The 25,130-nt window shown below is 57.6% G+C and overlaps 1 protein-coding gene across 4 annotated transcripts in view; it reads left to right on the top strand.

Annotated features, from left to right (window-relative positions):
• The window catches only part of CACNA2D2 (calcium voltage-gated channel auxiliary subunit alpha2delta 2), a 194,932-nt gene that overhangs the window by 141,077 nt on the left and 28,725 nt on the right, over positions 1-25,130 (top strand). For 2 of the 4 annotated variants that reach the window (XM_040568597.1, XM_040568595.1), the window contains exons 4-5: positions 12,263-12,322; positions 22,482-22,526. In XM_040568597.1, coding sequence (XP_040424531.1) covers positions 12,263-12,322; positions 22,482-22,526 — 105 coding nt within the window. Of the gene's footprint in view, positions 1-12,262; positions 12,323-22,481; positions 22,536-25,130 lie in introns of all 4 variants that reach the window. The other 2 variants (XM_040568596.1, XM_040568593.1) reach the window with 1 other exon arrangement.

Below are 25,130 nucleotides of genomic sequence, written 5' to 3'. Positions count from 1 at the left end.
TGCGGGAAGATGCTCAGAAGCATCTTCAGTGGGCGGGCAGAGGCGGGCGGCTGCTGCGTGCGGGACCACGCGGGCTTGTGCAGGAGGGGCTGGCGGGCACGCGGGGAGCGCCAGCAGCGTGCGAGCACCCGTCGGGCCACGCACTGCAGGTGGGGGCCATGGGGAGGAGGCCACGGAGCTCAGGACAGCGTGGCTCCATCGGAAAGAAGAAACCTGCCCTGGCCGCTGCTGCTCGGTGACGCCCTTGCTGAGGATGTGCCAGCTTCTTGGCGCTGGGAGATGGTTGCTCTGCGCCCCTGCTCAAGCCCGAGACGCTGCCAGGCAGGGCTGAAGCCCCAGCAGCCTCGGGAAGGAGCGAGGCCGAGGGAGGACACGGCCTGAGCCTTCCAGCAGCCTCCTGGCAGCTGCCCGGGCACACGCAGGCCATGTAAACACGAGTCCCCGTATTGTCCCCAGCCTCCGCACCGCTGCGGCGTGTTCCCCAAAAGGTTACCTCCAGCGAGCGGCGCATTGTGGGTAATGAGATGCAAATTGATAGAGAGACAATAAGGCTGTCTTGTGAGCCATTCCGACGGGGGCCAGTGTTTAAAAGTCAGCCTGATTGCCTCTCTGGCAATTTGCATAGCATTAACCAGAGAGATTTTCTTTTTAAACTTGAACTTTTTTTTTTTCCCAGAGGTCACCTCAAACTAATTACATCTCCGAGGCTGCTTTACAAAAGAGGGCTCTGTGGATGTGATTACAGGGTTTGGAGTGTAAGGAGGAGACTTTCCTGGCATGGGGAGGGGGGAAGGCCCCGTCCACGTGAACTCGGGCAGCTTTTCGTGCATGCTCTGAGGCCAGTTAATAACAGAGCCCCGCTCACTGCCGTCGGGTCTGTGTGGGTGCCGGAGCACAGCGGCTGCCATGGGAGGCGAGAGCAGCAGGGCTGGAGCACGAGCACCCAGAAGGGGTCCATCCCCTCCCTCGTCCCCTACAGCGAAAGCACGACCTCCTACCTGGCTTCATCTTGGCAAGTTTGGGGCTGGCAGCAGACACCTGGGATGTGTGATGAGCAAGGGCTGGAGGAGCCAAGTCCTGGCGTGTTTGCGCCTTTTTCTTCACCACAGTTGAACCCAAGCAGGGGTTTCAAAGTGTTTTCTGCTCAGCCCATGTAAACGTGGGCCGGGAAGTCACCAGCACCGCACTCAGCCAGGGGAAGGCCTGGGCCTGGTGTCGCGGCAGGCTGGTGCAGGCGGGGCAATTGGCTTTTGCAGCTGAATTCTGCGGGGGCCATTTTGGGCTCAGGCTGGGCTGATGCCCACTGAGTGTAGATGTTTGCTAACCCAGGTCGCTACAGGCGAGGAGCAGGGCTTCCTCTGGGCAGCCGTGCCAGCAGATCTGAGCAACGACTCTGAGCAAAGGAGAGCGTGCAGCTGCCACCCTTCCCCAGCAAAGTGGCTTCCTGGCCTGCGAGCGAGCAGCTTTAGCGAGGCCGATGCAAACGCGCGGCCAGCCACAGCTTTTACAGAGCGACTCTCATTACCGGGCCTGTCTTCAAGACATGAAGCACGCGTTTGGTGCTCAGTGATCCCGGGCAGGCGTCGGGTGGCCCCTCCAGCTGGCGTCTGTCTGACGGGGCCGCGACGCTCTGCCCTGCATTGCGCAGCCCCTGTAAGGTGGCTTCAGCGCAGCGGCGGGTTTGAAGAGCCAGCCGGACAATTTTATGACCATTAATATCATTTGTAGTTATGCCGGCCATGACTATGATACAAATAATTAAATCTCATGCTTCACGGCGTCAGCTGATCACTTGCTGCAGTCGGGAGCAAATCTCCGATGTGGAGCGTGCGCGCCTGGTTAACTCCAGGCGTGGGGCTTGCTCTGCGCTCCCCTCCCTCGGGGCTCCTTCCTCACTTTCCTTTCTCCTGGCTGCAGTCGTGAGTGAGCCCCAGGGATCCTGCTCTTGTCCTTCACAAAAGCACAGCAAGAGAGGTTGCTGCAGAGGCCCCTCGGCAGGGACTGGTGCAGCTGAAGGCAGGCCCACATGAGTCTGCCTTGTGCTCTCCATCAGTGCCTGCCCAGCGCATCCCTGACAGCCCAGCCAGCTGATCCCAGGGCCCTGACACCTCTCCAACTTCCCCCAGTCCTCCCCGCTGCTGTTTTTGGAGGCGGGAGGTGCCAGAGGAGCAGCCTGCTCCGCGATGGCAGCCCCGCAGGCGGATCTGCTCGGGTGGCATCGTGTGCCCCCGGCCAGGTCCTCTGGCCTCTCATTCGTTTGCCTCCCACCTTCTGGCCATCCCCATACCCTGGGTCCTTGGGGTCTTTTTTGTGGGCTGCCTCAAAGCATTTGTCATTTCCCACCAAGCCGGCGTGTGACCACCGCCTCCTCCTGCAGCGAGCTTCAGCCTCCTCCTCCTCAGCTCCTGGAGAAGCTCCTCCTTCCAGCTCTTCCCTTCGGCCAAGGCCAGCTCCCCGCAGGCAGATCGTCTCCTTCTCCCTGCCATCCTTCCCCACTGAGTTTTAGCACATTGGCCAAGATGTTAGGCCATGGAGCAGAGTTCTCTGCATGCCTGTCAGGGGCTCTGATGCTCTTGGTGTTTTCTCCATCAGCGGCCCCTTCCCGGGGGCGACGTGCTGGTTCCCGAGCCTGGGGGACAGAGGGCAGGTGTGTGGTGGCACCTGGGCAGCTCCAGCTCAGTGGGTGCCTGTGGCACTGTCCTGCCAGGGCAGAGACCGCAGCCCTGCTGCTGCGATAGCTTTGTGCCTTGGCAAGGGAATTGGGGTGGGGAAATGGAGCAGAGAATATTTTTATATTTTTCCTTCTTTTTTTCTTTCTCTTTCCTCTTTTTTTTTTCTTTCCTAAAGATTGAGTATAATCAGAGCTAATCAGAAAATTATGAGCTGTCTGATTGCTGATTAGATTCCTAATGTTAATATAGTCAAGAAGCCTCTCTTAGTGTTGTATTTTAAGAGAAGTGTAAAAATAACGTCTTAGGAGAGAGTCGGAGCCGCTGGAGCAGCAGGGAATCCAGTGCTGGCTCCAGCGAAGGAGAGCGGCGTTTCGCCGCTGGGGAGAAATCTGGGCCGGCAGGGAGGGAAGGGACGGGCAGGATCTGTCACCAGGCACACTGAAAGGGACACGGGAGTGGGTAGTGCTCGGTGCTGCTCAGCACCATCATTGCTGCCCCTTTTTTTGCTGGTTTCACAGGTGTGCCAAGCTGTGAAGTCTGGCCACCCATTTCTGAGCTTTCCACTGCTCAGTGTCTCTTTGCTGCTCCCTGATGTCCCCAGGCTGCTCCCCGATGTCCCCAGCTGCCGGCAGCAGTGGCTGGCAGGACTGGGCAGGCTGAGCCTGTGCAGGGAGCTCACCCACACTCCTTTCTGAGCCGCACAGGATGCTCAGTGCCAGCCGAAGACCCAGCCCGTAGCTTTGCAAGCATCCCGTCAGTCCCCAGCAGCACAGCTCATGCAGACACCAAGCGCCACAGTTGGTAGCTGTGTCCTGCACTCCCTGTTCACATCTGGGGCAGCTTTTTTGGGTGCTGGCCCATGGGGACCCCTGTGCCCACCTGCAGAAAGCTGCTGCATGCTCTGGAGCAGCTCCCTCAGAAGCCAGGCAAGGCCGTGCCCTGCAAAGCAGGCTGCAGGCTGGGCACGGGGCTGAGATGCTCTCCGGGGTGTTGAGCACAGAGGACATCTTCCCCAGGATGCTGGAGGGAGCTGGAGGAAATCCTGGTCCTCTTCAGGCCACTCGTGCTTGGCTGAGCCATTGCAAAAGTCTTTAGGGCATCGCAGAAACAGAATTAGGTGGGCACGCTGCATCATGGATAGAAGCATTTAGTCTGGAAAAGACCCGTAAGACCGTCAGGTCCAGCTATCACCTAACACTACCAAGTCCACCACTAAACCACGTCCCTTAGCACCACATCCACACACCCCTTAAACACCTGCAGGGACAGTGCCTCTGTCCTGACCCGGTTCCAGTGCCTAAGCAGCTCTTCTGTGCCCAAATTCATCCTGGTACCCAATCTAAACCTCTCTGGTGCAACTTGTGGCCATTTCCTCGCATCCTGTCAGTTGCCACCTGAGATAAGAGACCCGAGAAAACACAGCGTGCTTGTGTCAGGCACAAAGGAGCCAGGTCTCTGCTGCTCCTCTCCTCTCTTTTCTGCCTTCCCACCTTCCCTCTCCAGTCCCCACCAGCACCCACAGCGCTAACTCCCTGGCTGAATGGCAGGTATTGTGCTCTGGCACACCGATGCTCCCGTTAATAAGCTCCCCTCCATTCACCGTGTGTTCTGCCTCGATTCATCCCGACGGCGGTGCTGTATAATGGACTATACACTGTAATTGTCCCCCATTGTCACCACTTAATAACTTAGTATGATGTTATCACAGTAATTGTTACATTTTTTTGCTAACTTTGATGAATTATATTTTGTTCTTAACGAATAATATAAAAAAAAAATCAGGGAATGGTGAAAGGAGGAAGAAGTTAGACAGAAGTCTGCTATAATTGCCGAGCAGGTTCAATAATACCAACGTCTGCAGCCTGCGCCTGGGCTGCTTTTGCTTCCAGGAACGGGCCACTGCCTCTCTGGGTCGGACGTGCAGAACCCCACCAGGTATGAGCAGCTCCCAGGCGTTTGCCAGCACCTCTGAACTCACAGTTCCCAAATTTACATCTGGCAGGGGAAGAAAAAAAAACTAATTTATGGCAATAAGCAGAGAGAGCCGGCTGGCCCACGCAGAGCTGCCTGGGTGGGAGGCAGGGGAGGGCCCAGGATCGGCAAGGTGGAAGGCACGCACCCAAATGAGTTTTTCCCTGTAACACATGTCCTGACCTTTTTTTAAAAATGAAATCCATTTTTATTAATTTTTTCTTTTTATCACATTCGGCCGTGCAACATTAAAGATACGGCTGTGGAAAAGGTCAGGAAACGTGTAGTTGTTGAAATCTTGTTCCGGCTGATGGCTTTTCCCTTAGGGGAGTTCTCCTGCTCTTTTCTCCTCCCCCAGCCTGGTCTTTAAAGCAAAAAGTGTCAGGGTGCCTGTGTTTTTAGGCTTAGCAGTAAGGCAGAAATGCGCTCCTGAAGCGGGACCGAGGGGAGGGCCCCGCAGGTTCTGAAGTGGGTCTGTGTTGAGGCTTATTGGGGAAATGATATTAGAGGAGCATCAGGGCTCGGTGGAAGCCGGAACATGGAGAGGTCCGGCGCGAAGCCACAGGGTCGCAGCTCCCTGCTTGGTGTTGGCTGGGTGTTCGCATCAGGCCCGGCCCCATCCGCGGTAGGGTTTGCTCCTGCTTGGCTCCTGCTTGTCCTGGCACCCCGAAGGAGCTGGTCGTGAGCTGCACTCACTGCGCTGTAAAAAGGCAGAGTTAACCCAAAGAACCTCGGTTTTAGGCTGCAGGTGAGAGGATAGGCGAGTGGAGGGCAAGGCCAGCGATGTTCGAGATAAGGCCGTGGGCAGCCCGTGACGAGCAGGCAGCCGTGCACGTGCTGGGTGCCCCGGCTTTCCGCAGCCCGCACATTTTCGCCATTTCGCTTTGTTTGCAAACCACTTAATTAGCCGCTCGGCACAGACAGAAAACTCTCGCAATTATTTTGAAAATGCCTCAAAATATTCCTCGGCGCGGTTTAAGCAGATGTAGGATGTCAGCAGGCTGATCGTAGCTACAGGCGGTTTGTTGACTGTTATCTCACACGCGCCAGGCCAAATATTTCCCGTTGTTCGCAGTACAACCTGGTTCTGGCAGTCGGAGTCCGCTGAAGGGGAGCCACCAGCATCATTTCAGATAGAGCTCGGCTAATCCACAGCAGCGCAGGCCAGCGTAGCCGTGCTGCATTCCTAAAAGCGATCCCGAGGCTGGCATCCAGCTCCAGGCAAAGCAGAAGCGGCTGTGGGATTTGGGGTCAGAAGGGCTGGTTTTGGTGCCGGTTCCCTTTGGCTGGTGCCCTGCTGAATTGCAGGGCCCTGTGCCGTTTTGGTGCGTCCTGGGGAGATCTCTGCGCGCTGAAATCTGCCCTCCCGTAAAAACTTACTAACGGAGGGACTGGCACTGCTGCCTGAGGTGCTGTGCGGAAATCCCAGTGCAGAAGCAGACGTTAGAAGAGGGGCTTTCTGCAGCCCGCACAGCACAGCGCAGCGAGAGGCGATACCTTAAAATAAATCCGTTGTCGATGGCTCCCAGTGCAAACTTCCTACCAGCCTTGGAACTCGCAGCACAAAATGCATTTCCCCATACTGGGAAGGACTGATGGTTTTTTCATGGGAAACGCTGGCTGCTGAGACTCCTTGTGTCTGCTGCGACCCGGCCAGGCAAACGCCTTGTGCTCCTGCCCAAGTGGCGAGCTGGATCGCGTCCTTCTTTTCTTTTTTTTTTCCCAAACGGCCGATCCCCCGAGCTCTAAGTAAAATCGATTTTTAAGTGAAACTATCTTTTATAATTGCCAGTGAAATGCCTTGTGGTTCTTGTAATGGATTTTGAACTGTGACAAGTCCTACTTGATGATAGGAACTGGAGCTCCACGGATTATTTGAATGTGATTTAGGGAGCGTCGCTGGATTGAATGGTCTGGAGTTGGAGCAAGGAGGGGCTGGGGCTGGCGCTGGGGTGAAACGCCGACTGGCACCGCAGGACCTCGGGCCATAAGCTGCCCTCTCCTGCAGCCCCTCTCCCCTCTGCGGAGCCGCACCCGGCTCACGATGCTCTTGCTCAGCTGTCAGGAGCATGGGGCAAATGGGACCAGGGCTCCACGTTACTGGGCACTCTACAAGGAAGAGGGTGAGCTTCCGAGGGAACTTTGTTTCCTTCTCTCCATCAAGTACTCCCCAAGGCTTACGCAACAAGGATGCCCGATTTGCAGTCCTGAGTCCTGTTCCTTTTTGGGACACCACTGAAGTGACACGAGGATCCCCATGGCAGCTTGCTGCAGCAGCCCTATCGCTTTCTAGCCCCTGCCTTTCTAGTGTGTCAGCTCCTGGGCATGGCCTCTCCTCTTCCAGGGCTCGTAGGGACAGAGATGGAGCAGATCTGCCAGCATCACTAATGCAGACCCTCTCCAGCTCACCTGGAGCATGGCCTGGGCTAAAACCCTGGCCCCCACACAGGGGACGGGGATGACGAGCAGTGTCCAAGCCTGCCTGTGCCTGGCCCTGTCTGTCCGTCCATCCATAGCAGCTGCTATTGCCAGTCCCCAGGGCACATTGCCCTGCTCGGGTGCATCCCCGCGGGGACACGGGCACAGCTCCAGGGGGAGCAAGCAGGGTGATGGGGCAGAGGCAGGGCTGCTCCCTGTCCTTGGTTTTGGAAAGCAAACATCTGCACTGATGGAGGATGGAAGCACCAGGAGGGCAATAAAGCAGAGGTGCTTTTGAGGGTAGACAGAGCCAAAGAAGAGAAGTTGGGCCAGGCCCCAGCTGCACGGGATGCCAGTGTGGCAGCACTGCCCTTTTGCCCTTGGCGCTTTTCCATTTGCAGGAAGTTCAGCTCTGAGTCCTGGAAGATGTTTTTGGGGTAGGAAAAACTGGGCAGTGATGCTCTCCCTTTCCTCCTTCCCAGTGCTGGGGTCCCGCTCCGCACCCTCGGCACGGCACGAGCACAGAGACGACTGTGCCTTTGCATCCCTCCCCAGGCTCCCTGCAAACACACAGGTGTCCGTGCCCAGCTCCTCGCTCCAGATGCTGCTGTGCTCCGGTGAGGCCGGTGCTGGTGTTTGGTGCCGCTAGAGGAAGGGGAGCAGGGGAGCAGGAGCCACGTGAGGTACTGAGGCGATCAGCGCAGTGGCTGCAGCGGTGTCTTCAGGGCTCCTGGTGCCATGAGCTGCCTGTGCCAGGTCTGCAGCGGCTCCGAGGCTGGCAGTGCCCCGGGTTTGGGCTTGTGGACCTTGCAGCAGCACGAGGAGGCTCTCTGCCAGTCCGGGTGGGCTCTGAGGAGAGGCTCACCGCGACACCAGGCCCCAGCAGTGAGCACCAGCTGGGCTGGGGGTCAAAGTCTGGAAGTCCTTGAGGTATTCGCCACCTGCTCTTTGCTAAGCGCCGTGGCTTTCTTCGCCCTCCGATGGGCAGGAGAGCGTTGGCAGCCAGCCCCAGCCCCAGCCTCCCGCAGGGGTGGGCAGGATCTGGGCGCGAGAGGAGAGGAGGAGAGACGGGCTTCAGCCACCCCATTCCCTTCCAACGCAGCCCGTGCTGTGCACAGGAAGGAGTTATTGGCAAACAAGTTAGTGCTGTGAAAGAGAAATGCTGCAGCGCTTTGTGAAGCCGCCTCCTTGATCAATACTCGGCCATGGCTAAGCCGGCTGCCGACTGGATTTCAGATGATGGCTGCTGGGGTAATAAGAGCCCTGGGATCAACTGTCTCGGAGATTATTACAGGATGAGATGCTTCGCTGCTTTACAGTGTTTACTGAAGATTTATATTCCCTATGTGTATATAAGGGGGTTGTCTTTCTTTGCTGCTTGGTGATTTCTGATGGTGCACATACCGTGCCACTATGGGTCACTCGGGGTTGTGGTGACAGTCACAATTTGGGGTGTCCCACGCGTGGAGGAGAGGCTTGGTGCTGGAGGAGAGGCTTGTACCGTGCTCGTTCCTCCATCCTGGAGGAGAAAGGGCTGCCAGGCCAGTTCCTGGGATGCATTCCTGCCTGGGTTGTGTGTTGCTTGGCTTCCTCTTGCTTGTTTACTTTGAGCCTTCTCTTTTTAACCTTTTACCTGTGTTTTGTCGCTTTTGGAGGAGGACTGGGATGACGCGACGCGGTGTGGACCTCTGCGGCCCCGTAGCGAGGGGCTGTTTGCGTCTTCAGCACGGATCTCTCCTGCCAGCTGTTTGCTCAGGTGCTGGAGGTTAATGCACTTCGTGCCGCTCTGGAGGCACTGAGACGAGGGTGATAACAGAAAGCAGAAGGGAAAATGAAGGCTTAGCGGGAGCAGCTCCCCACCGCAGCAAAACCAGCCACTGCACACGCCCTCGGTGGCTCTGGGGAGAAGTCAGAGCTGGGAAAAGCACCCCAGGTTCCCTCGTGCACGGCGGGGAGGTAAAGAGGGTGTGAAGTCGCATTTCCCAGTCTCTGCTCACCTTTAAGCTGGTGCTGAGCTGGAACAGCAGGAAATCCGGCTTGGAGTGTGTTTCATTCCCTTCCCATGGACAGCGGATCGCAGCGTGGGTAAATTAATCTGTTTAAGCCTCCAGTTGATGTATTTTTGTAGGGCACAGCAAAATACGCAAAAATCCTGAGCCCCCCTGTTCTACCCCAGCTCCGCAGCTCCCCAGGAGCGTCAGCACAGGTGTGGGTGCTTTATTTCCTTGGGGACGCTTGGGGCACCGGGGTGGCACTCCTGCTGTTACGCTGCTTGGCCACCCATTGCAGAGGGTTTGCCGTAATCCTGTTTTATAAATCCAGCCTTGGCCTTTGGGCTCTCTGTATAGCTCTCCAGTCTCTGCTCGGCTGCCTCCCGAGTTAAATCCACTGAGCTGAGCGAGTCGGGAACATCCAGGGCATACTTATGTGCCACGTCTGGGCTGGGAAGAGAGATGTAGCAGAGAGCATCGGGCCGTCCTCCTTTGGAAAACCACAGGGCAAGCAGCAGCCCTGCACTCGGACGCAGGGAGCGGGGCCCTGGCAGGAGGAGCGCCGCACTGAGCGCGAAGGCGGCCGGGGCACGATGAAGACCCTGCGGCACCTTCTCCGCGCAGGCCCCCCCCACGGACAGTCGCTGTCGGGATCTTGAGAAAGCAATCCCTTGCAAATCTCCTGCTGGCCTTTTCTGACCGGCAGAGTTGTTTCGGTTCAGTGTTTTTAGTCTCTAAATCTCCTCTCCTTAGCCCTCAGTGGGTCCTTGGAGACGAACCGCGCTCCTCGGAGTGCGACGGCCAGGGCAGTACAGCCTGCTGGAAGTGTGGCCCTGTCCTCTGGCCAAGCCGGCAGGTGTTTCTCACCGGAGTGGTATTTTTGGTAATTCCTCTAATTGTTCCTGCTGCTTGAACCGCAAAATCGACAGCCACGTTTCTGGCCGTGGAGGACATGGGATGAGCACCGACAGGGAGCAGCGGAGCCCCGCTGCTGTTTCGGGAGCCAGTTTCCATTCGCCCACTGGCCCTGTCTGCAGGCAGGGCTGCGCTCGGGCTGGCTGAGAGCCCACGCGGGAGCCCAGGGCACATGGCACTTGCTGCAGCAGCGCTTCGTGCCTGCGAGCGAGCAGCTTTTGGTGGCCCGTGCGCCCCGGGCATCTGGCAGTCCCTGCACGCAGCGCGGCTGGAGATGGACCGATTGATCCGCAGCACTTGACAAATAATGGTTTAATCGTTATTAAGGATTAGAAATAATCCTTAAGCTGTATCGATCACGATCACATTATTCACGATGAACTATTCCCCGAGCCTGCTGTCGTGGCCAGCCCCACCAGGCACCCTTCGCAGCAGGGAGAGCCGGAGGGGGACGGCAGCGGGCAGCAGAGCGGCAGTGCCGACCTCCCCCTTCCCTCCTCGAGCTCTCGGTCTCCAGCACCGTGCTCGTCTCCCCCTGGAGCCAAAGGAGCCCGTGCAGGGCTGGCACAGCACCCTGGTATGGCCATGCCACCCTACTGCCAGCTCCCCTGTCCCTATAATGTGCTGGTTATCAAAAAAAGAACATCCGGATTTTTTTTTTTTGGTAAACAAAGTTTTGTCCAGATCGACTTGACAAATTGACATTTTCCAGAGGAAAAATATATTCCGCTGAAGTGCCTGTAGCGGGTGCAGCAGTCACTTAGTGCACCATTTGCAACACTGCAGGCACTTCGCACAAGGCAATGAATAGTTAAAGATGTCCATAAATCTTCCCCGGGCCCGCAATAAACAAACATGCTCTTATCAAGTATAGAAAAATGCATATTTCATCACTGCTGCCTTAAATGCGACTCGGAATAAATGCTCGCCTTTAATCAGCCATCTCAGTGTATAAACAGAGCACAAAAGCTGCTGGGGAGGGGATGTGGGATTTGGGCCACAGCTTTTGCTAGTTGGAGCTGCAGGGTGTCTTGCACACCACGCACCAGCCCCCTGGGGCAAAACCGCCCCGAAAGGGAGCGATTCCTTGGCTTTTCTTTTTGGCCACGATGTCCCCAATCCTCTTCTCTCAGCGCCCCGAGCTGGAGGTGTTTAACTTCAGCACCCAGCCCATAGCTGCTCTCCCCCCATGGCCGCTAGCTGTTCAAAGCAGGCGCTTTGGAAATCAAGATGAAAAAAGAAGAGATGAAATGAGGAAGTTCTGACCAGCCTGGGCCGAGATTGCGCAGTGATGGAATATGCATTCCCTTGCACCCGATAAGAAGGAGCCGTGTTCTCCACGTGGCAAGATTCATGTCTCTGCCCCCTCATTCCCTGCACTTCGCTGCCCTCTCGGTGCCTGGCGGAGGCGTTGAGCTGCGGGCGCTGCCACACCTGGTGTTGGTTGTGGGCGCGATGAATTAGCAACGCCGGGGTCTTCTCTCCTCCGTCGCGCTTGGGTCTGGCTCGGCTGCTTCTGCAACTGAGCCCCGGGGCTGTGCCAGGAGCTCTTTGGGTCGGGGCTGCTGCCCCGCTCTTGTGGGGTCCTGGGGTGTCTGTAACTTAGGGACAGGGTTGGAGAGAGGTCCCAGCAGGGCTGGGTTGTGTGTGCTCTGCTCTACCGCTGCCCCTTCCTCCTCCTCATATCTGACTCGGGGAGCTGGAGGCAACCTGGGCTCCCTGCTCCCCATGCTCCGGCATGGCTTGCACAGCACAGAGCGCGACAGCACGTGCAGATGTGTGAGCACTGCGAGCCGTTAGCCAGGGACCCGCCGATGACAGCGGTGCCCGGGGAGCGAGGGATTAGCGCTGCAGCAGCGCCGGCGGCAAGGCGCGTCTTGGCTGGCTGCGTCTCCCCACGATCCATGAGCTCTCTCGGGAGCCTTCCTGGGATGATGCGACAGCCTCGCTAGCCTCATGGCTAATTAATGCCGTACAGATCAGCCACTCAGCCCCTGCGGTCAAATGAGATCCTGACCATTGCCAGCAGCTGCCGAGCTGAGGTGGCACAGCCCTGAGCGAGTTCAAGTGGCAGCGGTCCTGCCGGGGATGCCGGCTTGCTCCGAGAAGGGCCGGGGTACATGGAGCAGCGCAGCCCCTTGTGCCAGGCAGCCCTTCTCCAGGCACTGCTGCCCGCGCCGTCTCCTCCTGCCCCAGCCACGTCCCCTGGTGCCACCGGTGCCCCAACTCGGCACGGGCGCTGCCCGACTCGTGTCACATTCTCCACACTCACTTTTCCTCTCTCTTGCTTTGCAGAGGCTGGCCAACGCCGCGGAGAAGTTCCAGAAAGCCCACCACTGGCAGGACAACATCCGGGTAAGGCTCTGGCTCGCTCGCCCCAGCCTTCCTTCCACTTGCCCTCCTGGCCACTGAACCCCCCGAGGTGCTGGGGACACTCACGGTGACACTCTCCATGTCCCCTTCCTGCTCCCTGTCCCTCAGCTCTTCCCACCTTGCTCCCCATGATTTTTAAAGCGGGTGCTGCCCATGCCACGGGGACGCCCCTGCCATCCCCAGCCCCAGCCCTAACGAAAGCTGACGAAGCAGTTCTGGTGGAAGCAGGCAGAAGGTGAAGGTTGAGCAAAGTCAAGCGTTTTGGCATTGGGTTCCAGGGAGGGGTTTTCAGGGTGGGAGCAGCCGGCCTGGCGCTGGCGGAGGGCAGCGGCTCACGTGCCAGCCCCGCCTGCAGCACCCAACAGCAATGCCAGGCAGGGCTGCTGCTGGGGGAAGGAGCAATCTCAGCTGGGAGAGGGAAGATGTTGTTTTAATGATTGCATTTGACTTTGTAATTATGGCAGTGATAACGCTCAGCGGGAATCTGAAGTATTCTGCCTGGAAATGCTCTCAAATTCTAGCAGTAATACAAAAGGAAGGAAAGATTGTTTTCCTTTTGGCGCAAACGGAGCCTACAATAAAAAAAATCTGAGCCACCCACCCCTTCCTCCAGGCCGGGCCAGATCCTGCCCTGCCGCGGGACTCCCCTGCAGTAGCCGAGGGGCCAGCCCAGGGCCAGCCCTGCTGCTGGGCCCTTGCGGGGTGCCGGGATGCCAGGATGCCGGGATGCCGGGGTGCCGTTCCTCATCTGCCCGGGGCTGCAGCACAGGCAGGTGTCTGCGCGCAGGCGGTGCTATCCCCCCGGTGAGGTCCCCACAGCGGTGGCCTCTGTCCCGTCCCTCGCCGTCCCCGGTGTCCGAGGCAGTGGCGTGGCTCAGGGGGCGAGCCCGGCCCTCGGGGTGAGTGGTGCCCCTGGGAAGGACGCGGCTGTCACCACCGGGCTCCCAGAACACGTTTCTTTGTGTGACGAGCCCCGCGCTTGGTCACCAGTGGCGTTTGTCAGAGGAGGAACCTCTTCTCCTTCATTGCGCCGGTCCCTGCGTGTTGCTGGGACTTGGCGCCTGCCCGTGCTTCTAGTCCATCCTGTCCACCAGCAAAGGGGATTTGGCTACTTTGCAGTGCTTGGCAGCCAAATGAGAGTGGTTAGATGTCTCCACTGGACTTGCAAACAGAACCAAAGGTGGAAAGAGAAGAGAATAGGACCTGAAGCCAAATCCTGCTCTAGTAGACTCTCCTGCCATGGGTGATGATCACCAAGCACAAGATTGAACGTGGAGAGGAAGACGAAAGACGAGCAGAAGACAAGGCAAGGTGTCAAGCTGTTCAGTTTGTGATTGCCACATGGCTGGCTAGCGATGGGCACCCACAGCCAGTCCCTGTCCCACCAGGAGCTGTGTCCTGCAGACAGACACCTGCAGACGCTGACCTCTCAGGGCCTTTAGGGAGCGTGCCATGCCACTTGCAGGGTGAAACGTGTGGGGCTGCCGCGGGCTGGCTGGGTGCGCTGGGTCCTCGGCAGAGCCACAGAGAGCAGCAGAGCATCAGGACAGCAGCGGGCAGGAGAGGTGAACTGGGTGAAGGCAGCCACATCAACGTCTCTTGCCTCACTTACAAAAGGTGAGGTGTCCCCGCTGGCTGTCCTGTCCAGCAGACAACTGGTACCCCCGCTCACCAAGGCTTTTCTGCATGAAAGCGCTGCCGAATTACTGGCACTTCTTGCCTGAAGACAAGTGGAGGAGACATTAAGAGTTGGGTGAGCACCGCAGCTGGGGTTAGATGCCCCTCCACGCTCAGCAGGACCATGAGCCCTGGAAGAAAACCTCCCCTGGGTCTGTTCCTCAGCAGTTACGCAGGTTTTAGCCCAAATTTCCTCCCATCTTGCACAGAAACGGCTGGCTTGGAGTCGAGATGCTTCAGGTCCAGGTGAGGTAGATGTTCAGCACCTGGCTGCGGGAAAACAAACATTTGGCGCCGCTCCTTCTGTCGGGTCGTTTGTCCCCTGAGCCACCCGTGCTCAGGGCGTGCAGAGCCGGAGCAAGGACACCTGGGTGCTTCTGCTCATCCCCACGGGAGCCATGGGCGGCTGCCGTGCCGCAGGTCCCCCTCCGCAGCCCCAAATCGCTCCCTCTCCTTCCAGGGCGGTCTTGGTGATGGAAACCACGCCAGGAGCAGCCGCAGCGCTGGGGAGCTCTTGGCTCATTTTGCCATTCGCGGCACAAACCTTTCAGAAATCCACTTTCGTAGAAAAATATTTTTAATAGCACTGCTTGCTACCACTTAATCAAGGTAATTAGGAGCGAGTCACCCAGAAACAATGTGCGGCGATGCGTCACCGCGGAGCTTGCCGCAGCTTTATCAGGACAGCCCAGAGCAGGCTGGGACGCTTGATGGACTGGCGGGTGGAGGGGCTGCGTTGCGGTTTGCGAGCCACCAGTTAGAGCGTGCCACCTCCCGGCCCTCTGCCTCCTGCCGTGCTGCACGCCGGGGCTGTGCCGGACCCCTGCTGTGGGAGCAGCCCCGTGGGGACGCCCGCGGGTGACAAGGACCGCGGCAGCGCCCACGGCGTCACCGCTCGTCGCAGCTCTCCTGCCTCCCCACCGAGCGGCTTGCTGGCTTTGGCCGTAGCTCTCCCTTCCTCTCGCAGCGTGTCATTTTATAACCTCAAGCTGGAGTTTATGACAGATTGCACCGAGTGTGGTTATTTTTGTGTTTCCATCTGAATGCGTGACGGCAGATGCTGAGTGTTTGCAATGCATTAGTGCTAATGGCAGGACCATTAAACATTAGAGTCGCTCGCTGCAGATGGGTTGCTATGGAAGTTCAGGGGAAAATGAAACAAGAGCAGGAGCGAAAACGGCTGCTAGGCTGTTTCCAGCAGTCGCTCAGAACCGATTTCTGCATGGAAAGTTTCTTTTCCTCGCTGGTGCTGGGCTTTTTGGTTTTCCCCCTTGCGCGCCACTCCCAGACCTCGGCAGCAGGCGTGGGAGCAGCGGTGCCAACCCACCCTGCCCCGCAGCACGCCGCCGTGCGTGCTGCCCCTCAACTCCCTGCTCAGCCACCTCCTCTCCAACCCCTCGCTCAGCTTTCCCTCAGGGCTTTCCCTTGGGGCTCGGATGCTTTTCCAGCCCTTTAGACCCATCCCAGCACCGGCAGCCCGGGCTCGGCTGTGCGCATGCCACGGCACGCAGGAGCAGGCAGGGCTCAGCACCATCCCTGCTGGAGATGCCCCCCAAAATGAGTCACAGCTTGGGACTGATTTTCGCTGCTCCCTCATCTGCCTCTTCCTCTTATTTTACCTTGCAAGGCTGGTGCTTGCCCATGCCTCGGGGTCCCCAGCCTGAGCGCAGGGCAGTGGCCACTGGCCAGTGGTGGCAGCCGAGCCGGTGGGCACGGGGGCCATGGCCAGATCTCAGGGCATCATCGTGGCTGCATGTCGGTTTTCTGGGCGGCCGGAGCTATTTGTCCCTTTAAGGGACACTTAGACACTGCAGAAAGCCAAGCCCACATTTATGTGCACTTGGCAGGATTATATAAATTGCCTTTAAAAATTGACTTCCTTATAAGCCATTTTCTGCTTCATAAAATGTTTATTACTGTTGTATTTCTCCCAGTTCTTCTTCCTCACTTCATTTTTTCATTGCTACACCAGAAAGCTCTCCTCTTCCTCCTGCTGCCCCTCTGCCTCCCCTCTCTCCGTATGTTTCAGATGCAAAGTGCTTCTCTTTGGGTCCCATCCCAGTGGCAGGGAAATCGTCTGAGGATTTAACTCCCCTCCCAGGGCTCGTCACATTTCAGCACCACGTTTGCTTTGCTGTTTTGTACCTGCTTCTCCGAGCGTGCGATTTATGGGACAGCTTCCCCGTAACAAGCCCACATGCCACCCCTTTATGACGGACGTATTTCCCAAGCAGATTCCCATGTAGCACGCTCACCGAGCTGCACTGGGCTGACTTGATGGCGTAACTTACACCCAGTGATTTACATGCTGCGGGTGAGGACGTGGGGGTTTGTGCCGCATGCACCTTGCCCGGGGAGCAGCCGGCACAGAGACGCTGGGGCTGCTCCAGCCACCTCGATCGGGGCGCTTGAAGGGTCGGCACCCTGCAGACCCTTTTTCATTTAAAAGCAATCGCCATCCGCTGAGCTGCGGGTAGAGCGGGCTGCAAGAAGGGGCTGTCAGAAACGTCACTCCGGGAAATGCTGTTTTTATTTTTCCGGCAGTGTTTTTCTTCTCTGGGCTTTGCAAGGAGCAAGACGCGTGTCCGGTGCCGTGATCCCGGGCGGTCCCTCGCGGAGCAGCTTCCCTCCTCACGTGCTTTGCCCGAGAACGAATCCAGCCAACAGTGCGGAGGGACGTGTCCTCGCCCAGGTGGCGCGGGTGCCGAGCATCTCCTCGTGCGGGTCCCCACAGGCAGGAGTGCCAGGATGGCCGGAAGAGGAATGACACAGGATTTACACCCCGTGCGGTGTGGGAGGACGCGGGAGGTGCGGCGTTACAGCCCGCATCTTGCAGCAGAAAGGCAGCCGAGGCCGTTAGGGTGATTGAACACGGTGCTCGTTTGGGGGCAAAACGCGCGCTTTGGGAAATATTTCTTCCCTCTTTCAACCAGCTCCGGAGCCACGTGCGCTCAGCATGGGGCTGCCCAAAATGGTCCCGCTAGGAGCCGCCAAGCAGCTCAGCCACAGAAAGGCACGCCAGGTTTTGGGCAACCAAAAAGCAGGCTTTAAGCATGGGGTGAAGCACGGCGCTTTCTGCTCAGGGTAGGTTTGGGGTAGCCAAGCCGTGCTGTGCCGTGCCGTGCCACAGAGGCAGCAGAGGGAGCCCAGGCCTCCCTCCAGCCCCGCGGTGCTCCCTCCATCAATAATTCCCACGTGCAAACAAGGAAGCAAATAACAAAGCCCAGATAATTTCAAGCTCCATTAGAAACGAAACTCAGGGGAAAACAGGATCACTGTTTGCCAAATGGGGAAGGACAGGATGAATAACAGAGATTTCTCTCCCAGGCTCTCAGTGGGGACTGCAGAAGAGCCCAGCATGGTGATGGGGGAGCGCAGCTGGGTGCCCCACTCCGTGCCGGTGCCGTGAGCAGCAGCCATGCCGCGCCGTGCCGAGATGCTGCTGGCTATTTCTCTCTCCCCTGGTTTGCTGTTTTACAGGGCTGCACCAGGCTTGGCGTTCAAAGCACCCGTAGAAGGGCAAATGCAAGTTCCTTATCCCCGTTTCATTTTTCTCCTCCTTTAATTACAGATCCTACTTATCGGCTGAGAACAGAAAGATCGTCGCCGTAACCTTGCACTTGCCCTTGTAGAAGGTTTACCTAAAAAGTTAGAAAATAAAATCAAATACTCTAATTTGCAGTCGTCTTGCCATTTCAAACCCAGTTTTCATTACAGCACAGAAAGTGCATTGAAGCTGTGTTTATAACCCCCTTTTAGATAACAAATCACATTTTCTTTTGGCTGGCGAGTGTGTAGAATTGATATTTTTTTTTTCAGTTTAATGGGTTTGTGTGTTCAGGAATGATCTCCATCAACTGAGAGTCTTTATTGTGTTTGATATAATGTCAGCTTTCATTACGCTCTGAGAATTACTGTGTTAAAGCACCAACCTTGCTGTAGAGCCATTCTGGCCGAAAGTAGAACAAGAAAAATCATTCACAAAAAACGCGGGGCCGTGCTGTTCACTCTTGAAAGAAGTGGACGTGCCTCGAGGGGCTCCTCTCACCCCGTCGGCGTGGGACGGACCGGGCGACCCGTGCTGGTGCCACGGGCACGCCAGCTGCCGGCTCTCCTCTGCACCACACCGTGCCGTGCCGTGCCGTGCCGTGCCGTGCCGTGCCATGCTGTGCCTTCCCATGCTGTGCCCCACGGGGCAGGGTGTCCTGGTACCCACGGGCGCTGCCGTCCCCGTGGTGCCCAGGAGGGGAGAGGCAAGTGTGTCCTGGGCGAGCGCGGGCGGACGGGAGGTGCCGCCTGGTGAAGGATGGTCGGCCAGGCGTGATCAGATAAAGCGTCTTCTTGGGGAGATGAGAGAAGTGTTGACGGGTCACTTAAATATTTCCCCAGCTCTGTCAGAGAGGCAGAGGGAGGAAATTGCTTTTAAAAAAAAAAAAAAAGATGCCAAGGCAGATTATGTTGACTGTTTCCACCTGTCCTTGGGAATGTGTACGGTCTGTGCTGCTGAATGCTCTAAGGGGGCCTGCATGGAGGGGCCTGCGAGGGGAGACATGTTCTGGTGCAACCAACAGCCTGTGGTGGCTGTGCCAGGGAAAGATTCATCACAGCATGGAAAATGAATGGCAGCTCTGAATAATCCCCCGTCCCTACCTTGCGCTACACACCGGCGAGAGCTGCGCCAAGCGCCGGGGGCTGGCTTGCAAAGGAAAGGTGCATCTATAAGCAAATTCTGTTGTTATTTCTGTGTGCTTAATGGGTCAGGGACACGAAGAACTCTGTAAATATTTACTGCCCGTTATAAATGCTGATGGCAGTGGAAAGACCTGTGTGTGAGCAGAGCGGCTGGCGCTTTGCGGGTGTGCCGGCTCCCTTTGCTCTCCCCAGGCGCTGGTGGCACCAGCCCCAGGCCAGGAGGGCCGGGCTGTGCCCGGGTCTGAGCAGCCACCAAGAGCCGCCCCCTGGCCCGTGAGGCTCCGGCATGTCCTGGGTCACGTCACGACCCATCCCCGTCCCCCGGCTCCGTCTTCCCCACCGCCCTCCGAGTTGCTCCTAGTGGCCTCGGAGGAAAACCGCTGCAGGATTTGGTTCTTCCCGAGCTAATTAAGTCTGGAAAGAGATTTCATGGCCACAGGGGTCACCCGTGCTGCTCGGCAAAATGAAACCCGCGGCTGGGGGGCTGAGAGGGACCAAAAGCAATGCAGTGCAGCGGGAGCTACCTGCACAGTCTCGCTTAGGAGCTGCAGTGCCCCCAGGGCTTATGATTAGCAGAATGACCCTTACGAGACACCAGCAAGAAATCCGGAGGAGGACAACAGATCCACGGGAGAAGGATTAGCCAGCTCAGGTGATCTTAGAAAAAAGCTAGTGAAAAAGAGCTACGGAGCCCAGCATTAGCACAGGTGTCAAAGGCTTCGACCGCGCACTCAGCTGATGCAGAAGTGACAGTGGAGGCTGTAGTTTGCCCTAGTGAGCGTGGGGTGCCCAGTGTACCCGCTTTGACCAGGCACCGCTGCCCTGGGGAGCAGGCTGAGCCCATGGCACGCGCTGCAAAGTGTCCAAAACGTCTCGTCCCTGTCGGGGTGGTGCCAGCCGTCCCACGAACACGAGCCCCACAGCTGCAGCCTCCATCCAAGGTTTCTGCGGTGCTGTGGCAGCGCTGCGTGGGACGTGCACCACTTGCCACCTCATCGGGCTGATAACACCACGGCTTCAACCCTGCCGGGCTGCAGCGCTGCCATCAGAGCACTGACCTTTCTAATGTTATTTTTAGTTGCTGGAATTGTGAAAAAAAAAGTCCTATTTCAGTGCCTGTGGAGGCTGGGGAGGAGATGGTGCCCTCTCCCCACGGGCTCTCCACTGTGCTGGCACCGGAGCCTTTTCAGCCCTGGTCCTTGTCCTTGTGTTTCGGAGCTCAAACCTCATCTCTGAGCACGTGACATGGATCACGGTGCTGGAACAGCATCCTCTTGAGCAGCTGGAGAGGAATCGGCTTGTAGCTCTCAAGCAGCTCACAGGCTGCTTTAATTAATTAGCTTCTTGTGTAGAGGCTGAGCTGGAGGAGCGGGAGCACTGGGGCTGTTCGGGAGGACCCAGGGGAGACACACGGGGCCTGGAGTCCCCAGCGAGGCGCTGGCCCGGGGCAGCCCCACAGCTCCGTCCAGGAGGGGACCCCAAAATGTGAGGGCTTGGTGCCGGCACCCTGCTTCCTGGGTGGCTTCACCAGCTTTTGCAGATTGCTCCGTGATTGCACTTAACTCCCAAGGTAATTTCCACGTACCTGAAGACTAAAATCACCCCGTGCTTCTCCTGTAGCGATGCTCGCAGTGCCATTACGCAGCTGCTGCAGGGGGATGACGGGGGAGCACACGGGCAGTGGTTAACCCAGTGCCTGCCTCCCTTCCACCAGTTCAAACCAGGAACGTGCTCCTGCACAGGCTCATTTGCAAGAGGCAAGGGCTCTGCCTGGGGGCTCTCACCCCGAAATCCCTCAATATCTTCACCCACTTGTTTTCTTTATTGGTATTTATTCTGAAAGACTCCAGAAATACCAGTGCTATTTACACAGGCCGTGCGCTTGATTTAACATGGACCAGAGGAGGAGGAAGAGAGAATTAGGTGAAGAAGAAGAGCATGGCTTTAAAGGCAAATATGAGGGAGAGGAAATTGTGGGGCTCCCTGTTTCCCCTCGGGAGACGCCAGCATCCCTGGGATGGCTGCGAGGGGCACCAGGATGGGATTGCGGTGACGCTAGCTGTCCCGCACGTGCTGTGTCACCTGCACAGACCTCGTCCGAGGCATGGAGCGGGGACAGGAGGGCACCCGACTGCTCCTGGAGTCATCAATGCCATGGTTTAGGACTCCCCAGCCATGGAGGAGGTCCCTGCTCCCCATGTACCAGTGACACTGGCCGGTTCTTCCCCTCACCACCACAGGCGCGGGGCCACCGCGTGCCAGCGGGAACGGAGCTTTTTGGAGGAGCCAATGGGAGATAAAATGAGTAACAAAGCACCTTCTGGATGGCTGTTGTTAGTCACACTCACTTCTGATTAAAGATCATTAGACATGAAATTAGCTCGTTTGTGTTACGGGTCTCCCAGGGGTTCCTTTAATTACGGCGTGCAGATGGCCACAGACCTGGGGGGACGCGGCACAGGCAAGGGGCAGGGGCGTGCGCGGGGCCGCGGCGGTGCGAGGAGGGTGCCGGGAGGCCATCCAGAGAGAAATTAATTTTTTCCCTCTTCTTGTTGTTGTAAACCCCTCAGCATTTCACAACAAATCACAGATAATTAATAAGTACATTCCCTTAATGACTAGGCTTTTTAATAGCAGAAATTGGAAGATGCTGCTTCGTGGTTTTTTTTTTCACTTTCCCCTCTCGGCTCTTCCTTATTGCGGCAGTCGGAGCCGGAGGGGCTGCAGAGGAGGATGCCGAAGCCACCGTTGGCAGTCCCCATCCTGCTGGGGCGTCACCAGGAGCAGTGAGCCAGGGTGCTGAGTGTGCTGGGGACAGCCACTCGGGCACGCTGTCCCCAGTCCCCAGCTCTGGTGGCACGGCCGCCCCAGGCTTTCCTCCAGCAGCCACTAGGGACTTTGCCCCGGCCTCACTCCCCTCCTCGGTGGCTCAGCGATTTGCCCCGATCTCCTTAAGCTGGATTTCCACCCTCCTTGGCTGCTCTGTGCGCGGCTGCCTTGCCTCTTTAAATAATAGCAGCACGGAGCATCGCAGACCGCTGCCTGGGCTCTGCGGCGCAGGGGAGAGGGGTGGTTGTGCGCGGCGGCCGCTGCGGGCTGCTGGAGCAGCAGACAGACATGTCACCCCGCCATCGCCGCCTGCCTTCGTGTTTGCGTCCCTGCACGCAGAAGAGAGCCCCCAAGTGCCCTTTAATTACCCCTTTTGATGGGAGATGAAATTCTGTTTTGACAGTATTACTGCTCTCTGAATTGCCTGACTCTTTATGAATGTTATCAGCTGCCTCACGTCCTAGCAGGCAGGGAAGAGGAGTCTGAGCAGACCTTTCTGCCTAAATAGCTTCTAAATACCCCAAATTAACGACGTGCATTTGCGTGGAAGCAAGGATGCTGCTCGCCGTTTCAGGCACACGGGAAGGAAGGGAGGGACGGCCACCCTGCTGCGCTCCTCTGCCCGGCTCTGCTGCAGCTCCCGCAGCGGGACTGGAGCATCCCGGGTGCGGGGACACGCGCAGCCGTGTGTCACACCGATGGCACTGTCCCGGGGCTGTTTGGCCACGCAGGAGGCGGCCAGGTCCTCGGAGGGCAGGCACGGGACATGGAGGGTCCCGGCACTGTCCCCATGACAGCCTGGGGCAGGCAGGGCGGCGTCCCCAGCGGTGTGGTGGCTGGTGGAGGCACAGAGGGATGGGTAAGAGGGAACGGGGGCGGTGATGGGGACCCCCATGGGTCCATCCACAATGGGCACTAACCCAGCTCCCCCCTCTCTCTGCAGGAGGAAGACATCGAGTACTATGACTCCAAGGCAGACACGGAATACGTGAGTACCGTGAGTACCGTGAGTACCCCTGCTGCGCCACAGGCACGGGCTCCTCCCTGTGACCCTCACTGGGGCTGTCCCACGCCACTGGTGGGGCTGCCCGGGGGTCCCAAGCTCCGCAGTGGGCACAGCGTGGCTGTCCTCATCCACCTGTCCCCCGGCGCTGGGCCCAGGAGCAGCCAGGTGGGCAGGTCCCTCTGCTGCTGCGAAAGTTTCTAAAATTAAAGCTGGCATCTGAAATTCAAATGAAGAGCAAATCTTTAATTAGAGACCGAAGCTAATTCTCTGCCCCCCTCCCGGCACAGCCGTCCTGTGATTTCTGGCAATCAGGGCTTTAAATCCGCACCCGACAGCTCCGCTCTGCCCGTGCTCCCGAGGGGGCTGGCGTTTGCCCGCGTCGCCCGCGCTGGTGGCACGCTGGGGACATCGTGCTGCGCCACAGGGCTCGCAGGTGTGGGTCAGCAGAGCCAGATCCTGACTTCTGTTGTACAGGCCCTGCCAGGAGCAATGTCTGACCTGGGCTTGGGCAAGCCCAGGGGGTCTTGCATCCTTGCTCCATCCCACCGTGACTGTCCCATGCGTTAAAGCAGATTTTGGGTCAAAGTGGAGAAAAAAATGGCTGGCACTCAAGGAGAGGGAGGGAGCAGGGAGGGCGGCAGCTCCAAGCCCAGGGGACACAGAGCAGGACTGAGCCATCCGTCAGGCTGGGCAGGGCTTCTGCTGTCACTGCAGGGCAGGGGACAGGGGACCTGGATGTCCCCGCTGCCCACAGCTGGCCGCTGTCACCCAGCGCCAGCTCCCTGCTGGTGCCATTGCTGCTGCCCAGTGAAACCCCAGCGAGTTTACTTCCAGCAAAGGTAACGGAGAGAAAAGGAGATGATGCTGAAATAAAAAAGGAGGGAGATGATACCAGAAGGTCTGAATCGAACTAAATAGCGGTCTTTCCATCTTTTCTTTATTTTGCCTCAATTCTTATATTTAAATTGAGTAGGATCTTGCTGAAATGAAGTTAGTTCTGATAGACAATGCCTATTCAATGTAACTGGGACTTATTCACGAGCCTTATGCCACGTTTAACAAGGGGGAGGAAGAAATGAGCTTCCTATTCATTTTGCTCGCACTCGGCTCCACTATCTTCCTAAACAGATTTGGGATTTCATAGTGGTTTTTAACAACTGGGATAGCAGAAAATTTTCCTGGGGGACCACAAGGCTCTCCACATGTTTACAGAAGCAAAGTTTTCACCGTTTCCTGCTAGCAAGGGATGCAAAATTTATCCATGGAGAAGCGTTGAAATCAGCAGCCACTCTCAGTTGGGTATCACAGGCAGAACAACGCAGAAATGAAGCGATTTTCAGTTTTTATTATTCTGCGTATGGCAGGGGATGATGCTGAAATCAGGCCAGCATCCTCGGGGATGTGCCATTCTCTGCTGGAAGGGTTTCCCAGGCTGTAAAGTGGGGTTTCGCTGCTGCAGTTGCAGAGTTGTCCCCATGGCACAGCAGCACCCATCGGGGACTGGCATCCACCCTTGGGGGGACATCTGTGCAAGCCCCAGCCCTCGTCCCATCCCTGTCCCCTGCAGGACCGGTCCCCCTGCAGTGCCTCTGGGAGCAAACCTGGGCTTCGTGCTGGGTGGCTCTGCTGACCCTGCGGCACCGAGAGGTGGCGGGGCTGGAGGGTGTCTTTGCTGCGGCCATGCAGAGGGCTCGGAGTCATTTCTGTGCTGGGAAATGCAGATTTGTGCCAGCTGAACGTGCCCTTGGGGGGGGGAGCAGAATTCAGCGCTTAAAGCAATTAGAAGTCGGATGTTTTCCTTTTGCCACCCTCCGAACAGAATATTTTCACTTCTCCAAGGCAGCAATCCGGTCTGCTGGTGCAGGGGGATGGAGGGCTGCAAAAAGAGAGGAGATAGGGCTTCTTGACCCGAAATGTTTTGTTCCTGTTCTGGTAAGAAAAAAAAAAAAAACTTTATTTTTTTTAGGCAGGGATAAACAGCAGGGATAAACAGGCAGGGATAAAAAGCAAGCTAAAAACTGTTTTTTGCCAGTCGGGAGCTAAAGCTGGGTTTTCCAGGCAGCTCTTCCTGCAGCAGCCCTCCTGCAGAACGACCCTGAGCACTGCCCCATGTCCGTGTGCGGTGGTTGCACTGGGGCTCGGCTCCACCACGCCGCGCTCTTGCTCCCCTTCCTCAGTGGGACATGGGGAGAAGATGGGATGAAAAATCTCGTGGGTTGAGGTGAGGACAGGGAGATCGCTCACCAGTTACTGTCAACGGGCAAAACAGACTCAGCGTAGGGAGACCGATGGAATTTATTGCCAGTTGCGAACAGACGAGAGCAGTGAGGGCTGAAGGCCAACCAAAACCACCTCCCTCGTCCTCCCTCTGCTGCCTCCCCCCAGCAGCAGGGAGCGGGGCTGCGGTCAGTCCCCAGCGCTGCGTCCCCGCCGCTCCTTCACGGTCACCGCCTGCCCTGCTCCACGTGGGGTCCCTTCCCGAGCCGGTCCTGCGTGGGCTGCCCACAGCCCGCAGCTCTTCGAGCACCGCTCGATGTGGGCCCGCACCGCGGGGTCTGTCCGTCGGGATCAAACGGCCCCAGCACG

The sequence above is a fragment of the Cygnus olor genome, chromosome 10 (genome assembly GCF_009769625.2).
Source record: "Cygnus olor isolate bCygOlo1 chromosome 10, bCygOlo1.pri.v2, whole genome shotgun sequence".
Lineage (NCBI taxonomy): Eukaryota > Metazoa > Chordata > Aves > Anseriformes > Anatidae > Cygnus > Cygnus olor.
Note: the sequence above shows the minus strand (reverse complement) of the source record. Positions and strands in the feature narration are given on the sequence as shown.